We start from the raw sequence: 21,909 nt of genomic DNA, 5'->3' as shown, positions 1-21,909 counted from the left end.
ATGTATTCCCAATGGCCAACGACCCAAATGAGGGCTAACACCCCCTTTTCGCATGCAGAATATTATTATTCCATGTTGCTCAGTACCTTTGAGCCATACACGACAGACTTTGGACCATTACCAGTATCCTGAAGTAGGACAGCATCTAGGCCTTTATCTGTTGTGGCCAACTGCAGCTGATATGGAACACCTGGTCTAGGGTATGCAAGCGTAGGACCTTCATGAGGGCTTGCTTTAATTTGACAAAAGCCTCCTTCTGCTCCTCTTTCCACGTCAACTCTTGTCCTTTTTTAAACAGCTGATATAAAGGAAGTGCTATCTCTGCATACCCTTCCATGAATTCCCATGAGATATATCCTGGGGTGCTGGAAGCTTGCGTATAAATTGAATCCCGTGGGTGTCTGGTTTTCTTCCATCCACTCCCAGCTCAATGCCGAGGTATGTTACTGTCTGGAGCACTAGCTGAGCCTTAGCTGGATTAATTACAAGTCCTGTATTCTTGATTTTTTCGAGTATCATGTTGAGCACTTTCAAGTTTTCCTCCTTAGTGAGGGTTGCAACAAGTATAACATCTACGTAGCTGAATACCTTGTCCCCCTCACCCATAGAGCCCCACATTTTAGATACGTATTGATGGCAAATGGAGGGCGCATTATGGAATCCTTGGAGGACAAAATGTGTATTGCCGATTCTTGAAAGTGAATGCAAATTTATGCCAGGCTGACCTGTGCAGCAGGATTGAGAAGAAGGCACTTGACAAGTCAAGTACTGAGAACCACTTGGCTCCTGATGTTATCGTGGCCATAATCTCGTTAAATTTCACCACTACTGGGGTCAGATGGGGAGTGACCGTGTTCAGTTCCCGGTAGTCTATGGTGAGTCGCCAAGTTCTTTGATTGGCCTTTGACTGGCCATATTGGTGAGTTACAGATGCTTTCTGTCTCGACTAACACATCTTGGTCCACCGATGCCTGGATGATTTCCATCAAACCTTCTGCTGCCACTGGATAACAATATTGACTCTGTGGCTTGGGGTCTGGACCATCCACAATTATTTCAGCATCAATCCTCCTGCACCGCAGCTTATTGTTCGCGAAAGCCTTCAGGTGTTTGGTAGCCACTGCCTTTACTTCAGGCTCCCAATCTGGGATAGCTAGCTTTTCTGGCACTTTCAGTGCTGCTACACAATGGGATGCAGGTATAGTCTGACGTCCACTACCTTCTAGATCCAGTATCAACAGTCTGTTTGGGTAGATCCATGATTAACTTCATTTGGGATAACATATCCCTTACCAGGATGCTGTTGCCATCCAACTGCTGGATTCCAAATGTTGCCTTGATAGTAAATCAGGGTTAATGTTGCACTCAATTGGCTTTAGGAATAGGACAACACTCTCCTTTCCATTGAAGCCTTCAAGGACTTTTACTTCCTTTTATAGGTAGCTTACTTGCTCTAGGTTCGGATCATGAGAAAATGATTGAGATGGTGCATGGGTATCTATGAGCATCTGTTTTAAAATTCCCAAAGACTCCTCTCAGTACACCAGATGTTGTCGGTCTTCCCCATTGATTGTTCTCAGTTGGTGCGACCATCAGGGAAGGAGGGGGAGCTTGGCTCCATCATAATAAATTGGGTGCATTTTCTGATTGCTGCGCCTTGTCACTGACTGATGCTCCTTCACCCTCTTCATGTCTAGCAAGCCTTTTTAATAGCTCCTCAGTAGGTAGACTATTCATTGCATTCTTGGCTTTTTGGTGGTAAGTACGTAGCACTCCGTCTCCTTTTTAGACAGGAGGGCGCTCGTTTCTTGCAGTTGCATCTCTGCCTTACTGAGTTGGGTGACGTAGCTAAGTTTCTGTATGGTCAACCCCTCAAGTTTACTTCCCATCTTTTCTAATTCTAAATTCTTGTTGTCTACCTGGATTAAGCTGGGAAATTTTCTGATCTTGTTCCCCTCAGCGTTTAGTAAGTTCTTTGCCAGCCATAGCTAACCCATATATGAGTGCTCTTTCTTAATTCTACTAAGAATTCCTCCCATTTTTGACATAGGGTGGAATATGCTTCTGTCCCTTTAAACAACCCTGGTGCCCATGGGTTTTTAAACTTCCCAAATCCGCACAATAATTGAATGAATTTTTATTTTTCTCTGGCATCTGCTCCATACATCTTGCTACTCATGACTGTAGTCTGACCTACCACAGACTCTTCACAAAACTAGTGGCACACAGACCACTGACTTCAGTATACTAAGCAGTATGCAGGACCTAATCAATTGGACTGGTGTGTGCTGTGAAGTCTTTTCATACTCTCACAGGGCTGCTGAGCTACACAGTCAGCTTCTGTCTCTCAAGCAGGGCCCACCAGCTATCGGAGCCAATGCCCACCTACCCACGAGTCAGGCCCACCATACAAGTTGGCACCTAATCGGGCTTACTACTTACCAGATAACCACCGGGATGAACTCAGGATCCACTGGTCCTGACACAAACAGGCTGCTGGTTGATCAATCCGGCCAAGCCAACAGTGCCGAGCCATTTGCTCCGGCCTGCCCCGGGCACACTGGTCCATACCCAATTAGAACAAAGCCACACAGAGGTAGCAGGGCTGAGCTGCTTCTTCAAGCCTGGTTAGGACTTACATGTCCCCAACCGGGTACCTCCCAGCAAGCGCTGACGGTACACTGGTTGCCTTCACATGTGTCTTTTCTGACCCACTGGTCAGATTCCTCTCCTGGAATCACACCAACGAAGGATTGGTGGCACACAGGCCACCGCAATGTCTACTGACTCAGTGCAGCTGCTGACTCAGCATCCCGCAATCAGCTACCCACCCACATGGTCAGTGGACCGCTATTAACACACCGAGTGGATCATAAGGTAAGGGCAAATAAAACAAATCAATACAAGGTATCTACACCAAAACACCATGAGAGCCAGCCTGTGATTAAATCACCAGATGGGAGTCCTGCTGCGGTCACCAGAAATATGTTAACCCAGTAAGGGTATTCAACAGGGAGCTACTGAATTTAGCCATTAGCCCTCACCCTACAGACTCGTACTCCATCTTGTATGTGTCACTGGAGGTGATATTCACAGGAATAACGCAAAGCAAACAGGATATAAAATACAAAGTCAAATGTATTAAACAGGACTCCCAACTAAATAACAGTTCACATAAAAGGGTAACACAAAGCACTCCATTGTTAATTGAGCAAATTGGCCTTAAGCCAGAGACCCCAAACAAACATAAGATAGGTATACAGCTAATTCAGGTAAGTCAGTACATCACTGGATCAGAGGCTGTTCTGGACAGGGAACATACACACACATCCAGGGGCACAGCAGGATCACCAACGATGTCAGGAACCGGAGACACATGACCACACAATACAAGGATTCAGGAGCAGACACACTCAGGATTGGGAACAAGAACGACAGGCAGATCTCTTCTTTTGTTGACACACAGTCTCGGCTAGGACACCCTAAACACTGGACTGCCACCAGGCTGGAGAGCCTATGGCACTGGGTGCACGGACCTTTTATGCCCTCTTGTTACTGGGCAGATTACCTAGGTCACATAGCACCCTCTTTCCTGTCTTAACCGAAAAGGGTGCTAACTGGCCCAACAAGAAGGAATACAAAAATGGTGGATGAACCACAACATAAACAAAATAGTGATTTGAAAAATTCTCTCTGCATTGGGGTGAGTGAATTTTTAATTAACCCATCTTTTCTCCAAACTTTTGCTTAGTCATTGAAATTAAATGTGTGTAAAACAGTCTAAGAATTTCTCCACGTTTCAGCCTCTTGGTTCCTGTGATGTCATCAGTTCACTAGTTCTTTAACTGCTATGGTGTCTTCCAAGGTAGACAGGACCTGAATTTTTAATATAAAATCCAGAGAGGAAACTCCTTCATAAAAAGTAAACCAAAAAATCTTCATGATTTCCATGTGTCATTGTCACCATGCCTCAGTGGGTCACAGCTGAGGATGCCAAATTCAGGATGAATAGTGAGAAATAGGGCAGACTCTCCCCAAACTGGTGGTTATTTTATTATTAGATATACCAAGCTAGAACCAGAAGTAAACTTCTGTCTCACCACACTGGTTAACAAGAAGTCCAAACTGCAGTTTCCTTAGGCATCCCAATCCTTGTTTCACCACCCAGACACTAAACCTAATGATGAATGGTTATTGAAAATCAATTTCATCAAAGTGTTCTTCTGATCTTAAAAGATCAGCAGTATACCTAGGTCAATATATAACTCAGATCTTACCTAATAAACACGCTGTTGCCTATCCTTTAGTATCTAATATCTAAAGGTTTATTTATAAGAGAAAAGAATGAAAGAGTTAAAATGGTTAAGGAAATCAAATACATACACTCATTGAAAAGTTCTTGTATCAGGTTTGAAGCTGTGATGGAATAAACTTCTGGCTTGTAAAGTGTCTGGTAACTTCCGAACAATTGGAAGGTCCTCAGTCCATTGATTGGAATGCTCCTTTCAAGGTAAGTCCAGAGATCAGAGCAGGAAAGAGGCAAAATGGAGATGCTTCCAGGGTCCTTTATACTTTCTCCCATGTGGAGGGACTGCTCTCAATCTTAGTTTGTGGAAAATTGCACGCACAAGATGGAGACCAGGGTCATGTGAGCAAATCACATGCCCTTGCATGTTTGATAACTCATAGGAGCACTACCCATTTTCTGGCTAAAGCATTCACAGGCAGGCTCACCAGGCGGACACAAGCTTCTGCTATGACCCATTGTGAGAGCTAAGTATTCTTTTGATGGGCCATCAGTTTGAATAGCTCATTCACAATGTGCTGACCAGACTGGATGTAAATTACCTGGAGGGTGTCACCACAGGAATACAGCACATATGTAGAAAGAAAAGGAGTACTTGTGGCACGTTAGAGACTGACAGATTTATCTGAGCATATGCTCATCGATGTATCCGATGAAGTGAGCTGTAGCTCACGAAAGCTTATGCTCAGATAAATTTGTTAGTCTGTAAGGTGCCACAAGTCCTCCTTTTCTTTTTGCGAACACAGACTAACACGGCTGCTACTCTGAAACCAGCACATATGTAGGATGCCAGTACATAGTCAATATCTATAACTTCAGATACAAAAATGATACATATAAACAGGATAACCATACTTAGCAAATCATAACTTTTCCATTGGTACCTTACATGATATACTTGGTTCAAGATTTGTTGCAATTGTCTAATAGTGGTAATACTAATTATATAAATGGTCATGTTCCAGTCATACAGCATCACAGTCATGAAGAAGCTTAAAGCCATTTTTTTCCTCTTTCAAGTCAAACACAAGAGAGTGAGAATGACAGAATAGCAAATTAACGATATAGCATTAACTTGGAATTTTCTTCCTGTTTGTGGTGGGTGAGAGAAATTAACAGGTTACATCAAGCTCAGTTTACAGCATAACACTGATAATATATCATATTCCGAAAAAGGTATACAGTGCCTAGCCTGTGAAATCTGTACTGTTGTATTATCACTTTAATATTTGAACCTCTATTTTTGTGACTATTTTAATTTAATTTTTCTTTGAAGATTTAATTGTCTGAGAGTCAAGGTACAGTGACCTGATACAAGGGCGAAACAAGTGTATTTTATAGCACATTTTATGGAAAAATAGGAATAGGTCTATTAATCAAGAGAAAATGGTTATTCCAACCAGCATCTTTACTTAGAGGAAATGGCTCAAGTTAATATTTTCTTTCCTGTGAATGGTAGATATGACGTGTTCCTAAATGGTGGTTGTGCCACAGTGTAAGGCTAAGTCTTCTATTTTCCACTCCTACTTTCAAACAGTCATGTCTTAGGCTAAGTCTACACTGTGCAGTTTGCAGTGGCACAGCCATGCTGCTTAAGCCTTGCCCCTGTAAGGCATGCAGTGTAGCTGCTCTTTGTCACCAGGAGAGAGCTCTCCTGACAACAAAATAAAATAACTCCCAAGAAGGGGCGATAGATTCATCAGCGGGAGAGCACCTCCTGCCGACAAAGTGCTGTCCGCGCCAGTGCTTTTTGTCATTAAAACCTTTTTTGTTCAATAGGCCCTTGAGCAATGAAAGTGCAGTGTAAACATAGACTTCGTTTATTGTGAAGGATACATGCTATTGTAATAACACAATTGGCTGGAGAATTAAGTGTGCAAAACCAGAACTCTATAAATCCGGGTATGTAGGAAATCTTAGTTTTCAATAAGAATTCAGTCAGTGCCTAATTACATTTTTACTTTTCCAATTTTAATTTTTCCTTTTATCAAGCACTTGTTTCCCCACTCAGAATGATGAATGTAACTTTGAGGAGCTGATAACTACAGTTTTCAGAGTAGCAGCCATGTTAGTCTGTATTCGCAAAAAGAAAAGGAGTACTTGTGGCACCTTAGAGACTAACAAATTTATTTGAGCATAAGCTTTCGTGAGCTGCAGCTCACTTCATCGGATGCATTCAGTGGAAAATACAGTGGGAAGATTTATATACATAGGGTATGTCTACACTACGGAATAAGGTTGAATTTATAGAAGTCGGTTTTTTAGAAATCGGTTTTATATATTCGAGTGTGTGTGTCCCCACAGAAGTGCATTAACTCGGCGGAGTGCTTCCACAGTACCGAGGCTAGAGTCGACTTCCGGAGCGTTGCACTGTGGGTAGCTATCCCACAGTTCCCGCAGTCTCCGCTGCCCATTGGAATTCTGGGTTGAGATCCCAATGCCTGATGGGGCTGAAACATTGTCGCGGGTGGTTCTGGGTACATATCGTCAGTCCCCCCCCTTCCCTCCCTCCCTCCGTGAAAGCAAGGGCAGACAATTGTTTCGCGCCTTTTTTCCTGAGTTACCTGTGCGGACGCCATACCACCGCAAGCATGGAGCCCGCTCAGGTAACCGTCACCATATGTCTCCTGGGTGCTGGCAGACGCGGCACGGCATTGCTACACAGTAGCAGCAACCCATTGCCTTGTGGCAGCAGACGGTACAATACGACTGGTAGCCGTCCTCGTCATGTCCGAGGTACTCCTGGTTGCCTGTGAGGTCGATCAGGAGCGCCTGGGCAGACATGGGCGCAGGGACTAAATTTTTAGTGACTTGACCAGGTCATTCTCTTTAGTCCGGCAGTCAGTCCTATTGAACCGTCTTATGGCGAGCAGGCAGGCAATATGTCCTTCTGCACCATCTGCTGCCAGCCAAAGATGTAAAAGATAGATGGAGTGGATCAAAACAAGAAATAGACCAGATTTGTTTTGTATTCATTTGCCTTCTCCCCTGTCTAGGGGACTCATTCCTCTAGGTCACACTGCAGTCACTCACAGAGAAGGTGCTGCGAGGTAGATCTAGCCATGTATCAATCAGAGGCCAGGCTAACCTCCTTGTTCCAATAAGAACAATAACTTAGGTGCACCATTTCTTATTGGAACCCTCCGTGAAGTCCTGCCTGAACTACTCCTTGATGTAAAGCCACCCCCTTTGTGGATTTTAGCCTCCTGAAGCCAACCTTGTAAGCCGTGTCGTCAGTCGCCCCTCCCTCCGTCAGAGCAACGGCAGACAATCATTCCGCGCCTTTTTTCTGTGCGGACGCCATACCAAGGCAAGCATGGAGTCCGCTCAGCTCACTTTGGCAATTAGGAGCACATTAAACACCACACGCATTATCCAGCAGTATATGCAGCACCAGAACCTGGCAAAGCGCTACCGGGCGAGGAGGCGACGTCAGTGCGGTCACGTGAGTGATCAGGACATGGACACAGATTTCTCTGAAAGCATGGGCCCTGCCAATGCATGCATAATGGTGCTAATGGGGCAGGTTCATGCTGTGGAACGCCGATTCTGGGCTCGGGAAACAAGTACAGACTGGTGGGACCGCATAGTGTTGCAGGTCTGGGACGATTCCCAGTGGCTGAGAAAATTTCGCATGCGTAAGGGCACTTTCATGGAACTTTGTGACTTGCTTTCCCCTGCCCTGAAGCACATCAATACCAAGATGAGAGCAGCCCTCACAGTTGAGAAGCGAGTGGCGATAGCCCTGTGGAAGCTTGCAACGCCAGACAGCTACCGGTCAGTTGGGAATCAATTTGGAGTGGGCAAATCTACTGTGGGGGCTGCTGTGATGCAAGTAGCCCACGCAATCAAAGATCTGCTGATATCAAGGGTAGTGACCCTGGGAAATGTGCAGGTCATAGTGGATGGCTTTGCTGCAATGGGATTCCCTAACTGTGGTGGGGCCATAGACGGAACCCATATCCCTATCTTGGCACCGGAGCACCAAGCCGGCGAGTACATAAACCGCAAGGGGTACTTTTCAATAGTGCTGCAAGCTCTGGTGGATCACAAGGGACGTTTCACCAACATCAACGTGGGATGGCCGGGAAAGGTACATGACGCTCGCATCTTCAGGAACTCTGGTCTGTTTCAAAAGCTTCAAGAAGGGACTTTATTCCCAGACCAGAAAATAACTGTTGGTGATGTTGAAATGCCTATATGTATCCTTGGGGACCCAGCCTACCCCTTAATGCCATGGCTCATGAAGCCGTACACAGGCAGCCTGGACAGCAGTCAGGAGCTGTTCAACTACAGGCTGAGCAAGTGCAGAATGGTGGTAGAATGTGCATTTGGACGTTTAAAGGCGCGCTGGCGCAGTTTACTGACTCGCTTAGACCTCAGCGAAACCAATATTCCCACTGTTATTACTGCTTGCTGTGTGCTCCACAATATCTGTGAGAGTAAGGGGGAGACGTTTATGGCGGGGTGGGAGGTTGAGGCAAATCGCCTGGCTGCTGGTTACGCGCAGCCAGACACCAGGGCGGTTAGAAGAGCACAGGAGGGTGCGGTACGCATCAGAGAGGCTTTGAAAACCAGTTTCATGACTGGCCAGGCTACGGTGTGAAAGTTCTGTTTGTTTCTCCTTGATGAAACCCCCCGCCCCTTGGTTCACTCTACTTCCTTGTAAGCTAACCACCCTCCCCTCCTCCCTTTGATCACCTCTTGCAGAGGCAATAAAGTCATTGTTGCTTCACATTCATGCATTCTTTATTCATTCATCACACAAATAGGGGGATGACTACCAAGGTAGCCCAGGAGGGGTGGTGGAGGAGGGAAGGAAAATGCCACACAGCACTGTAAAAGTTTACAACTTTAAAATTTATTGAATGACAGCCTTCTTTTTTTTGGGCAATCCTCTGTGGTGGAGTGGCTGGTTGGCCGGTGGCCACCCCACCGCGTTCTTGGGCATCTGGGTGTGGAGGCTATGGAACTTGGGGAGGAGGGCGGTTGGTTACACAGGGGCTGTAGTGGCAGTCTGTGCTCCAGCTGCCTTTGCTGCAGCTCAACCATACACTGGAGCATACTGGTTTGGTCCTCCAGCAGCCTCAGCATTGAATCATGCCTCCTCTCATCACGCTGCCGCCACATTCGAGCTTCAGCCCTCTCTTCAGCCCGCCACTTACTCTCTTCAGCCCGCCACCTCTCCTCCTGGTCGTTTTGTGCTTTCCTGCAGTCTGACATTATTTGCCTCCACGCATTCGTCTGTGCTCTGTCAGTGTGGGAGGACAGCATGAGCTCGGAGAACATTTCATCTCGAGTGCGTTTTTTTTTCTTTCTAATCTTCACTAGCGTCTGGGAAGGAGAAGATCCTGTGATCATTGAAACACATGCAGCTGGTGGAGAAAAGAAAAGGGACAGCGGTATTTAAAAAGACACATTTTATAAAACACTGGCTACACTCTTTCAGGGTAAACCTTGCTGTTAACATTACATACAGAGCACATGTGCTGTCGTTACAAGGTCGCATTTTGCCTCTCCCCACCGCGTGGCTACCCCCTCAACCCTCCCCCCTCCCTGTGGCTAACAGCGGGGAACATTTCTGTTCAGCCGCAGGCAAACAGCCCAGCAGGAATGGGCTCCTCTGAGTGTCCCCTGAAGAAAAGCACCCTATTTCAACCAGGTGACCATGGATTATATCTCACTCTCCTGAGGATAACACACGAATGGATGTTGCTTGAACGCCAGCAAACATACACTGCAATGCTTTGTTGTACAATGATTCCCGAGTACGTGTTACTGGCCTGGAGTGGTATAGTGTCCTACCATGAAGGACGCAATAAGTCTGCCCTCCCCAGAAACCTTTTGCAAAGGCTTTGGGAGTATATCCAGGAGAGCCGCGAATGCCAGGGCCAAGTAATCCTTTCACATGCTTGCTTTTAAACCATGTATAGTATTTTAAAAGGTACACTCACCGGAGGTCCCTTCTCCGCCTGCTGGGTCCAGGAGGCAGCCTTGGGTGGGTTCAGGGGGTACTGGCTCCAGGTCCAGGGTGAGAAACAGTTCCTGGCTGTCGGGAAAACTGGTTTCTCCGCTTGCTTGCTGTGAGCTATCTACAACCTCGTCATCATCATCATCATCTTCTTCGTCCCCAAAACCTGCTTCCGTATTGCCTCCATCTCCATTGAAGGAGTCAAACAACACGGCTGGGGTAGTGGTGGCTGAACCCCCTAAAATGGCATGCAGCTCATCATAGAAGCGGCATGTTTTGGGCTCTGACCCGGAGCGGCCGTTCGCCTCTCTGGTTTTCTGGTAGGCTTGCCTCAGCTCCTTCAGTTTCACGCGGCACTGCTTCGGGTCCTTGTTATGGCCTCTGTCCTTCATGCCCTGGGAGATCTTGACAAAGGTTTTGGCATTTCGAAAACTGGAACGGAATTCTGATAGCACGGATTCCTCTCCCCATACAGCGATCAGATCCCGTACCTCCCGTTCGGTCCATGCTGGAGCTCTTTTGCGATTCTGAGACTCCATCATGGTCACCTCTGCTGATGAGCTCTGCATGGTCACCTGCAGCTTGCCACGCTGGCCAAACAGGAAATGAGATTCAAAAGTTCGCGGTTCTTTTCCTGTCTACCTGGCCAGTGCATCTGAGTTGAGAGTGCTGTCCAGAGCGGTCAAAATGGAGCACTCTGGGATAGCTCCCGGAGGCCAATACTGTCGAATTGTGTCCACAGTACCCCAAATTCGACCCGGCAAGGCCGATTTAAGCACTAATCCACTTGTCAGGGGTGGAGTAAGGAAATCGATTTTAAGAGCCCTTTAAGTCGAAATAAAGGGCTTCATCGTGTGGACGGGTGCAGGTTTACATCGATTTAATGCTGCTAAATTCGACCTAAAGTCCTAGTGTAGACCAGGGCATAGAGAACATGAAACAATGGGTGTTACCATACACACTGTAAGGAGAGCGATCACTTAAGATGAGCTATTACCAGCAGGAGAGCGGGGGGGGGGGTACCTTTTGTAGTGATAATCAAGGTGGTCCATTTCCAGCAGTTGACAAGAACGTCTGAGGAACAATGGGGGGTGGGGGGATGGGAATAAACATGGGGAAATAGTTTTACTTTGTATAATGACCCATCCACTCCCAGTCTCTATTCAAGCCTAAGTTAGTGGTTCTGTTGTGTGGTGTGTGGTTGCTGGTGAGTGTTTGAGTACCCAGAAGTCACCTACTACAGGACAGGCCCAATAAAGAAAATAACAGAATGTCACTAGCCATCACCTTCAGCCCCCAACTAAAACCTCTCCTACGCATCATCAAAGATCCACAACCTATCCTGAAGGACGACCCATCACTCTCACAGATCTTGGGAGACTGACCAGTCCTTGCTTACAGACAGCCCCCCAACCTGAAGCAAATACTCACTAGCAACCACACACCAGAACCACTAACCCAGGAACCTATCCTTGCAACAAAGCCCGTTGCCAACTGTGTCTCCATATCTATTCGGGGACACCATCATAGGGCCTAATCACATCAGCCACGCTATCAGAGGCTCATTTACCTGCACATCTACCAATGTGATATATGCCATCGTGTGCCAGCAATGCCCCTCTGCCATGTATATTGGTCAGACTGGACAGTCTCTACGTAAAAGAGTAAATGGACACAAATCAGACGTCAAGAATTATAACATTCAAAAACCAGTTGGAGAACACTTCAATCTCTCTGGTCACTCAATTACAGCCCTAAAAGTTGCAATTCTTCAACAAAAAAACTTCAAAAACAGACTCCAACGAGAATTGGGATTAATTTGCAAACTGGATACAATTAACTTAGGCTCGAATATCTTTTTGATAACTGCAGTGACTCTCTATCAAACTTTTGTGAATATACTCAAATAACAGCCAAGTCTATGTTTAAACCACATAGTGCTGCACATATCCATTTACACCAGGTGCCTAACTTCTATTAATCCAGAGACTAAGAGCCAAGCATCCTATTTTGAACTTGTGATCTTTGGGTGTTAGTACAACCACTGATCCTAAGATGTAGTTGGCTAAGGCTCTGTGTTTTTTGTATCCGTGCAAAATTGTAGTGGTTTGAGTTATATCCTCTTTTTATAGTATTTCTGAAGCATAAACAAGAACAGATTTAAATAAAAGCAAGATTTTGAGAGAAATGAATGTCAACCACCAAAAACATTTGGACCACAGAAAAGAATGTAACTGGAAGGAACATTTTTTCCACAATACTGTACTCAAAGCCAACAAAAAGAGAGAAATGTTAAATAATCAGATCCCAAAGCTGCTATATTTAATTTTAAAAGGGACAAATGATGCCTTAATAGGTTGTGAAACAATGCGCATTAATAAAATATTTAAATCTTATGTTTTTCGGAGATAATAGGCATAATAGTGATAGGCAACCTATAATTTACCATAATGTGCTTTACTAGTTAAATATCTTGTAAGTCTGTGCTTGTGAGGAACAGCAGCACTTACTCAGCCTAGAAATAATACCAGGATCATGTATAGTGCATCCCAGGAGGTTATTGGTGTTTTTGTAGACAGCAGAAAGGAGAAAAAGGCATTTTGTCCTTTTTACCCCAAGTAATCCCACTGGAAAATTAAGCATGTGCTATGAATTGATATCAACTCCTGCCAGGTTACCGCCCTAAAGAGTGCTGCTGCAAGCACTGTTGCTACATTTCTTGGACAACAGTTTGATGGTCTGTGTGCATGATGGATAGTTTATGCTGTATGCTACTGTGGAACACTGCGCTACTGTCTGCCCCGGGAGACTGCTAGAGAGGTGTGCCACTGGGAGCAGCAGTTACTTTAACACTTCTAGAGAATCTTGGATAAATGTTGCACACCTAAAAACTTTAAAATGTAGCTTATGCATGTATGTGGTGGTGTACTAAAGATCTGGCTACTCCATAACTAACAATGTAGTTTCTTTTGTCTTGCTGTAAATCTCTGCTGGAAGCAGGATAAAAAAATGTATTAAGCAATATATTAGCAAGAAATATTTAGAGAAACCATGAACTCTTTTTAATGGACCACCCTCTCCAGTTTCTGTTCTTTTAAGGAAGTTTTTCCTATTCATGACTCATTTCACTCTTTGGCTAACATCAAGGGTAATGGAATAACGATTAAGCACAGGAATGTATTTTTTTTTCAGGTTTTGTCCTTCAAAAATCTTTATTAATTTTCTGTATAGTCTTATGTAAATAGATATGGATATACAAGCTTGATACTTGGACAAGGTAAAATGTACACTGTTAATATCTGCTTTTCCTAGTAATTTAAAAAAATGTTCCCTTTGATTCTTTAAGTTTAGGTTTTGCTGGATACTCCAGACTCCCTATCCAGTTAAAATGACATGCTCCAGGCAGCCAATTACACAGAACTGTTAAGTGAAATTAATGAGGTCACCCTTAGATTACACTTTGTGTTTTATTTTCATTTTATAGGTCTGTATGAGCTGTTGGCTGCATTGCCAGCCCAGCTGCAGCCACATGTGGACAGCCAGGAAGACCTGACCTTCCTCTGGGATATGTTTGGTGAAAAAAGCCTTCATTCACTGGTAAAGGTAAACCACATTTAAGTCAGATTCTCTTTGAGAAGAGCATATGGAAAAATGTTTTGAGTGCCATCTAGTAAACCAGTGATCGAACTGCTGCTCAGCAAAAACAAAACAGCCTTGTTTCAACTAACTCTGCTTCTGTCAGGGATGGAAGTTGTTAAATAAGATTCTACCAAAAATACATAGATGATTTCATTTAATAGTGATGTTCTGGCAGTATACACTAATGCAGCAAACATATGTTGTTTGCCCTTGTTTAGAAAGAGAATACTAAATAGTAGCAGGAAATCTGAGATGTCTTTATGGTCAACATTCAAGACCTGGAATTTAGCTTAAATAAATAAATGTTCACAGCAAAAATTAGAAGGAATATGTTTTCTGAGGTCAAGTGTGGCAACAGTTCAATAGCCACATTAATTTAAAATAATGTCCTTTAACAAAGTCAACTGAAATTTTAGTAAGCTGTTCTGTTTATTGGCTTGTCTCCACTGGAAATTGTGTTTTGCATATAAATATATTGAACTAAAGCATGACTATAAAGTAAGTTTGAAAGGATACTTCAGTAAAGTGTCCTGCTATGAAAATGATCAACAACCAGAAATCAAAGCATGCCATGGAAGTATGCAAAACAATCTAAAAAATACTCAGATTGCTTAAAGCAGTAAAATAAGACCAATCAGCTGGTTAGAAATGTACCATGCCTACAGTATGGTATTTGGTATGGTATTTGGCTTGTTGATGTGGAAACAGTTACCACAGACACAAATTTGCCTATCCTGAGTTCATGGAAGTGGTGCAGCTATTAGCTTAGCTGCTGTAACCTGAAGGGGTGGAAGGAGGTAATGAAACTTGATAAAAGTAGGATGACCTCCAAAAGTAGTACAAGCTTAAGTTCAACAAATAGTTACTATGAAAAATGGCTACTGGATGGTAACTGAACATAAGCAGTAAAATTAACTTCTGTCATCCCATTGTATAAATGGTTCAGAAATCAGCATTCAAAAATCATGAGTCAGGCCCCAACAACCGAGTGTGGTTTAAAAATAATTATTGTGTTAAAAACAAATTTTAAGGATTTTTGTTTTTGTTTTTTGAGGCCATAAGTTATGTTTGAAGTCACACTTTCAAGCTTCTCTCTACGACCATGTGAGATGGAAACTTTTTTTTTTTGAAAGCCAAGATTCCTATATAATCACAGATCTCTAGGTGCTAGGATTTTTTGTGGAAAAAAATTAAATATAACAGCTGGTAATGCTAGATATGAAAAGGAGACTGCAGTGTTTTTAAATTAATTTGTTGATTTTACAGTGTAATTTCTGAGTGTTACAGTACAAGCCAAGGAAAAAGGGATCTTTATTGCAAGTTATAATTTTATAAGTATTGAGGATAACTTGTTTTGGGGAGACAGGCAGATGGTCTTCTAATGATGGTAGTAATTAGAAATCAAGTACAGAACCTTTTTGTCAATATTTGATCAGAATTATTTTCAGATTGTCAAGGGACTCTTTACATATCTTAATCTTCTCTGGTAAGAGATAAGTAACAGCAACAAACTAGAAGGAACAGTATTCCATTATCATTCTCAGTTGCTCTATGGGCTTCACCCCCTGTGCTCCACTGACCTTTATAGGCACTGTGGATTTCATTTCACCCCAGGCACCTTACTGGCTGACTTTAATTGGTCAGGCTGCCAATAGGATCACTAAAAAGGTATGAGTTGTACACTGGTGGTTGTTCCCAGTCTGGTTCTGCAATAATGTGTTAATAACTAAACTAATCCAGAGATGAAATTAGGTATTGATGAGTTCTCTCTTAAGGTATATGTACACAGCAGTTAAACACTCATGGCTGGCCTGGGTAAGCTGACTCAGGCTCATGGGCGAGGGCTGTGGGCCTGTAAAATTGCTGTGTAGACATTCACACACAGGCTGGAGCCTGAGCTCTAGGACCATTGTGAGGGGGAGGGTCCCAGAGTTTGGGCTCCAGCCCAAGCCCGAACATCTGTGCAGCAATTTTTAGCCCTGTGAACCTGAGTCTGCCGACCTGGACCAGCTGTGGCTTTGCCACGAGTCTTTTATTCCAGTGTAGATGTACTCTTAGATTCTGATCCTTCCAAAAATTAACTTCATACATGTGAGTAGTCACATTGAAGTATAGAGCTTCTACTGTGTGCCCAGCCTCTCCAAGGTAAACTCAAGGTAGATTTCATTCCTGATCCCTCTAATCCCACACTTTCTCTTATATATTAATTCCATTTGGAAGGTTGTTTCATAGTTGTTTTTTTTTTTTTTTTTTAAGGCCGAAAGAAGGACCATTGTGATATTCTAGTCTAGAGGTGGGCAAACTATGGCCCATGGGCCGGATCCAGCCCATCAGAGGTTTTAATCCAGCCCTCAATCTCCTGCCGGGGAGCAGGGGCTAGGGCTTGCCCCACTCCAGTGCTCCAGCCGGGTAGCGGAATCGGGGGCTTGCCCCGCTCCGCGTGTGCTGTGGCTCTGTGCGGCTCCCAGAAGCAGCGGCATGTCCCCCCTCTGGCTCCTACAGATAGGGGAAGCCAGGGGGCTCCGCGTGGTGCCCCTGCCCCAGGCACCACGCCCGCAGCTCCCACTAGCCGGGAACCATGGCCAATGGGAGCTGCAGGTGCAGCACCTGTGGATGGGGCAGTGCACAGAGCCTCCTGGTCGCACCTCCGCATAGGAGCTGGAGATGGGACATGCAGCTGCTTCTGGGAGCTGCTTGAGGTAAGTGCTGCCCGGAGCCTGCACCCCGACCTCTTTCTGCACCCCTACCCCAGCCCTGATCCCCCTCCGAACCCCTCAATCCTAGCCAAGAGCCCCCTCCTGTACTCTGAACTGCTCATTTCTGGCCCCACCCCAGAGCCCGCTCCCCCAACCAGAGCCCTCACCCCTTCCCACACCCCAACCCCCAATTGAGCATTCATGGCCTGCCATACAATTTCTGTACCCAGATGTGGCCCTCAGGCCAAAAAGTTTACCCACCCGGATCTAGTCTGACCCCTGGCATAACACCGGCCATACAATCTCACTCATTAACTTCTGTTTGAGCTGTAACATATCTTTTCAAAAGATATCCATCTTGTATCCAGTTTCAGGGAAGGTAACACTTAGATTTTATAGACAAGAACAGTTAATACAGTTAGGCATAGGAGTTAGTGTCCTATCCAGTCTTACTATTTCCCCTGTTTCAGAGGCATTACTGCTTTGTTCTAGGGTCTGGAATGCAATTTGAAAGGCTAATTTTACAGCAATAGTCTTAAATGTCTGCTGTACTTTGTGAGGACAAATGCATGCAATCAGGTAGGCAGTGGGAGGAAGGCTGATATTTTAAAGCAGAGGGATGCACTGTAGCTTATGGCCAAATAGTGTTTTGGTACTGAGGTAGCTTTTTTAAACCTACACAAAGCGAAGAAGGAAGTTGGAGGAAAAAGCATATTGAATTAGTAGTAACTGAATCCTAGTATTTCTGTACATGAGGTGGACAGAGCTCCTCATTTAGGGACAAAGCTCATTTTTTAAGGGAAAAGCTTGCTCTTGCTAGTATTGGTTATTAGTGGTAATGTACGAGCAGCAATTTTGTAGAAGCTATTCTTCAGGGCTGCAAACTGGTCAGAAGGCTTGCTTTCTAAAGGCCAGACGGCTTAAAAAGTTGCAATAAATAACTTTTAAAATTAAAATTTTTTTATCTGTCACTTTGTCTACAGGTGTTTCATGTGAGCATCTATAATTACAGCATTTTCTGTAAGAATGTTATGCTAGTGTGTATGATTTGCTACACTGGCTTTCTTTTTTGGATCTCTCTTCATTCAGTACAATTGGATAGAAATATCCTTTCTGTGAACTTGGACTAGTGTGTACAGCTCTAAAAAGTTAGAGATGGAAAAGTTGTATTAGATCATCCAGTCCATCCCCTGCAAATGCTGGATTGTTCCGACAGTACATTCCTGTTGCAGTAAGTAAAACCAGCAAAAACGTATGCAATCATTCATTCTTCCCTCTTTGACTCATTCCTGGTCTGAGAGAATCTGATTTTAGTTTGCAAAGTATAGAGCAGAGAAAGCCCACAACTATTGTTGATAGTTTTGGAAGACAAAATTGACTCTCTGAAAAGTGAATGTTTGAAGTTTGTCTTTGTCTGCTTCACTCAGCTGATTCCTTCCTCATTTCATTACTTGACTCACTTAAGTGCTACTAGAGGCCTTCATCTTATGATTTCTGCATGGTGGAGGAAGCATAGGTCCCAGTGTTTGTGTATAGACTTGTCGCAAACATAGTGAAGAGATGATGTGGCTCTGGGAAGAAGGATAAAGGAGTTTGAGGCACAAGTGGTCTTCTCGTCCATCCTCCCCGTGGAAGGAAAAGGCCTGGGTAGAGACTGTCAAATCATGGAAGTCAACGAATGGCTACGCAGGTGGTGTCGGAGAGAAGGCTTTGGATTCTTTGACCATGGGATGGTGTTCCAAGAAGGAGGAGTGCGAGGCAGAGACGGGCTCCACCTAACGAAGAGAGGGAAGAGCATCTTCACAAGCAGGCTGGCTAACCTAGTGTGGAGGGCTTTAAACCAGGTTCACCAGGGGAAGGAGACCAAAGCCCTGAGGTAAGTGGGATACCAGGAGGAAGCACGAGCAGGAGTGCATGAGAGGGCAGGGCTCCTGCCTCATACTGAGAAAGAGGGACGATCAGCGAGTTATCTCAAGTGCCTATACACAAATGCAAGAAGCCTGGGAAACAAGCAGGGAGAACTGGAAGTCCTGGCACAGACAAGGAATTATGATGTGACTGGAATAACAGAGACTTGGTGGGATAACTCACATGACTGGAGTACTGTCATGGATGGATATAAACTGTTCAGGAAGGACAGGCAGGGCAGAAAAGGTGGGGGAGTTGCACTGTATGTAAGGGAGCAGTATGACTGCTCAGAGCTCAATTATGAAACTGCAGAAAAACCTGAGAGTCTCTGGATTAAGTTTAGAAGTGTGAGCAACAAGGGTGATGTCGTGGTGGGAGTCTGCTACAGACCACCGGACCAGGGGGATGAGGTGGACAAGGCTTTCTTCCGGCAACTCACGGAAGTTACTAGATCGCAGGCCCTGGTTCTCATGGGCGACTTCAATCACCCTGATATCTGCTGGGAGAGCAATACAGCGGTGCACAGACAATCCAGAAAGTTTTTGGAAAGGGTAGGGGACAATTTCCTGGTGCAAGTGCTGGAGGAACCAACTAGGGGCAGGGCTCTTCTTGACCTGCTGCTCACAAACCGGGAAGAATTAGTAGGGGAAGCGAAAGTGGATAGGAACCTGTGAGGCAGTGACCATGAGATGGTCGAGTTCAGGATCCTGACACAGGGAAGAAAGGAGTGCAGCAGAATATGGACCCTGGACTTCAGAAAAGCAGACTTTGACTCCCTCAGGGAACTGATGGGCAGGATCCCCTGGGAGAATAACATGAGGGGGAAAGGAGTCCAGGAGAGCTGGCTGTATTTTAAAGAATCCTTATTGAGGTTACAGGGACGAACCATCCCGATGTGTCGAAAGAATAGTAAATATGGCAGGCGACCAGCTTGGCTTAACAGTGAAATCCTTGCTGATCTTAAACACAAAAAAGGAGCTTATAAGTAGTGGAAGATTGGACAAATGACCAAGGAAGAGTATAAAAATATTGCTCGGGGATGCAGGAGTGAAATCAGGAAGGCGAAATCACACCTGGAGTTGCAGCTAGCAAGAGATGTTAAGAGTAACAAGAAGGGTTTCTTCAGGTATGTTAGCAACAAGAAGAAAGTCAAGGAAAGTGTGGGCCCCTTACTGAATGAGGGAGGCAACCTAGTGACAGAGGATGTGGAAAAAGCTAATGTACTCAATGCTTTTTTTGCCTCTGTCTTCACGAACAAGGTCAGCTCCCAGACTACTGCACTGGGCAGCACAGCATGGGGAGGAGGTGACCAGCCCTCTGTGGAGAAAGAAGTGGTTCGGGACTATTCAGAAAAGCTGGACGAGTACAAGTCCATGGGGCCGGATGCGCTGCATCCGAGAGTGCTAAAGGAGTTGGCGGATGTGATTGCAGAGCCATTGGCCATTATCTTTGAAAACTCATGGCGATCTGGGGAAGTCCCGGACGACTGGAAAAAGGCTAATGTAGTGCCCATCTTTAAAAAAGGGAAGGAGGAGGATCCTGGGAACTACAGGCAAGTCAGCCTCACCTCAGTCCGTGGAAAAATCGTGGAGCAGGTCCTCAAGGAATCAATTCTGAAGCACTTAGAGGAGAGGAAAGTGATCAGGAATGGATTCAGTCAGCATGGATTCACCAAGGGCAAGTCATGCCTGACTAATCTAATTGCCTTCTATGACGAGATAACTGGCTCTGTGGATGAGGGGAAAGCAGTGGACTTGTTGTTCCTTGACTTTAGCAAAGCTTTTGACACGGTCTCCCACAGTATTCTTGCCAGCAAGTTAAAGAAGTATGGGTTGGATGAATTGACTGTAAGGTGGATAGAAAGTTGGCTAGATTGTCGGGCTCAATGGGTAGTGATCAATGGCTCCATGTCTAGTTAGCAGCCGGTATCAAGCGGAGTGCCCCAAGGGTCGGTCCTGGGGCCGGTTTTGTTCAATGTCTTCATAAATGATCTGGAGGATGGTATGGATTGCACCCTCAGCAAGGTTGCAGATGACACTAAACTGGGAGGAGAGGTAGATACGCTGGAGGGTAGGGATAGGATACAGAGGGCCCTAGACAAATTAGAGGATTGGGCCAAAAGAAATCTGATGAGGTTCAACGAGGACAAGTGCAGAGTCCTGCACTTAGGACGGAAGAATCCCATGCACCACTACAGACTAGGGACCGAATGGCTCGGCAGCAGTTCTGCAGAAAAGGACCTAGGGGTTACAGTGGACGAGAAGCTGGATATGAGTCAGCAGTGTGCCCTTGTTGCCAAGAAGGCCAGTGGCATTTTGGGATGTATATGTAGGGGCATTGCCAGCAGATCAAGGGATGTGATCGTTCCTCTCTATTCGACATTGGTGAAGCCTCATGTGGAGTACTGTGTCCAGTTTTGGGCCGTACACTACAAGAAGGATGTGGAAAAATTGGAAAGAGTCCAGCGCAGGGCATCAAAAATGATTAGGGGACTAGAACACATGACTTATGAGGAGAGGCTGAGGGAACTGGGATTGTTTAGTCTGCGGAAGAGAAGAATGAGGGGGGATTTGATAGCTGCTTTCAACTACCTGAAAGGGGGTTCCAAAGAGGATGGATCTAGACTGTTCTCAGTGGTAGCTGATGACAGAACAAGGAGTAATGGTCTCAAGTTGCAGCGAGGGAGGTTTAGGTTGGATATTAGGAAAAACTTTTTCACTAGGAGGGTGGTGAAACGCTGGAATGGGTTACCTAGGGAGGTGGTGGAATCTCCTTCCTTTGAGGTTTTTAAGGTCAGGCTTGACAAAGCCCTGGCTGGAATGATTTAGTTGGGGATTGGTCCTGCTTTGAGCAGGGGGTTGGACTAGATGACTTCCTCAGGTCCCTTCCAACCCTGATATTCTATGATCTCCAAGATTATTAAAGTACTTAGATGATCACAGCCCAAAATAGTACAGGCTTGTAGACTGGTTAGAGAACTTGGGGGGTGAGGGTGGGGGAAGAGGAGAAAAGAGAGGAGAACAATTCCTGTATTCACTTTCTTTAAAGAATTAGAATAGCAATTACAGAATATTTTCATGTGGACTTAATGCAGATTCTTCTGTTCTTTTCAATTTGCCAACTTGGCTTGGAGTGAGCCCTTCACCCCCTCCATAGTCTTAAGCATCTCTGTTTATGATTGGAAGCAAAGTAGGATTGAAAAAGCTAAGTACTGGGCTTCTAGAAATACATGCATTACCCTTAAATATCCTTAAAATTTGTATCTCCTTCTTTGAGAAAGAAATGGTTAACTTCAGGGGCTTTCATTTTTCTAAATACTGCAATAGAATGAACGAGGAAAACGTGTAGTGGTAAATTCATCTTTGAATATTAATGTAACCAAAGTACAT

The 21,909-nt window shown here is 44.8% G+C and overlaps 2 protein-coding genes across 6 annotated transcripts in view; one reads left to right on the top strand and one right to left on the bottom strand.

The window, feature by feature from the left end:
• The window catches only part of MPP7 (MAGUK p55 scaffold protein 7), a 344,361-nt gene that overhangs the window by 123,108 nt on the left and 199,344 nt on the right, over nucleotides 1-21,909 (top strand). For 4 of the 5 annotated variants that reach the window (XM_074946146.1, XM_074946143.1, XM_074946144.1 and 1 more), the window contains one exon: nucleotides 13,762-13,880. In XM_074946146.1, coding sequence (XP_074802247.1) covers nucleotides 13,845-13,880 — 36 coding nt within the window. In that variant the 5' untranslated portion in view covers nucleotides 13,762-13,844. The remainder of the gene's footprint in view (nucleotides 1-13,761; nucleotides 13,881-21,909) is intronic. The other variant, XM_074946145.1, reaches the window with a different exon arrangement.
• On the bottom strand, nucleotides 813-12,814 carry LOC141983500 (uncharacterized). Its single transcript, XM_074946700.1, has 4 exons — nucleotides 12,806-12,814; nucleotides 10,261-10,615; nucleotides 9,243-9,681; nucleotides 813-1,242 (listed from the first exon to the last, which is right to left on the bottom strand). Exons 1-4 carry the CDS (start codon nucleotides 12,812-12,814, stop codon nucleotides 813-815), a joined length of 1,233 nt encoding a protein of 410 aa, XP_074802801.1.

The sequence above is a fragment of the Natator depressus genome, chromosome 2, assembly GCF_965152275.1.
Source record: "Natator depressus isolate rNatDep1 chromosome 2, rNatDep2.hap1, whole genome shotgun sequence".
NCBI lineage: Eukaryota > Metazoa > Chordata > Testudines > Cheloniidae > Natator > Natator depressus.
This window is presented reverse-complemented; position numbering and strand designations above follow the sequence as displayed.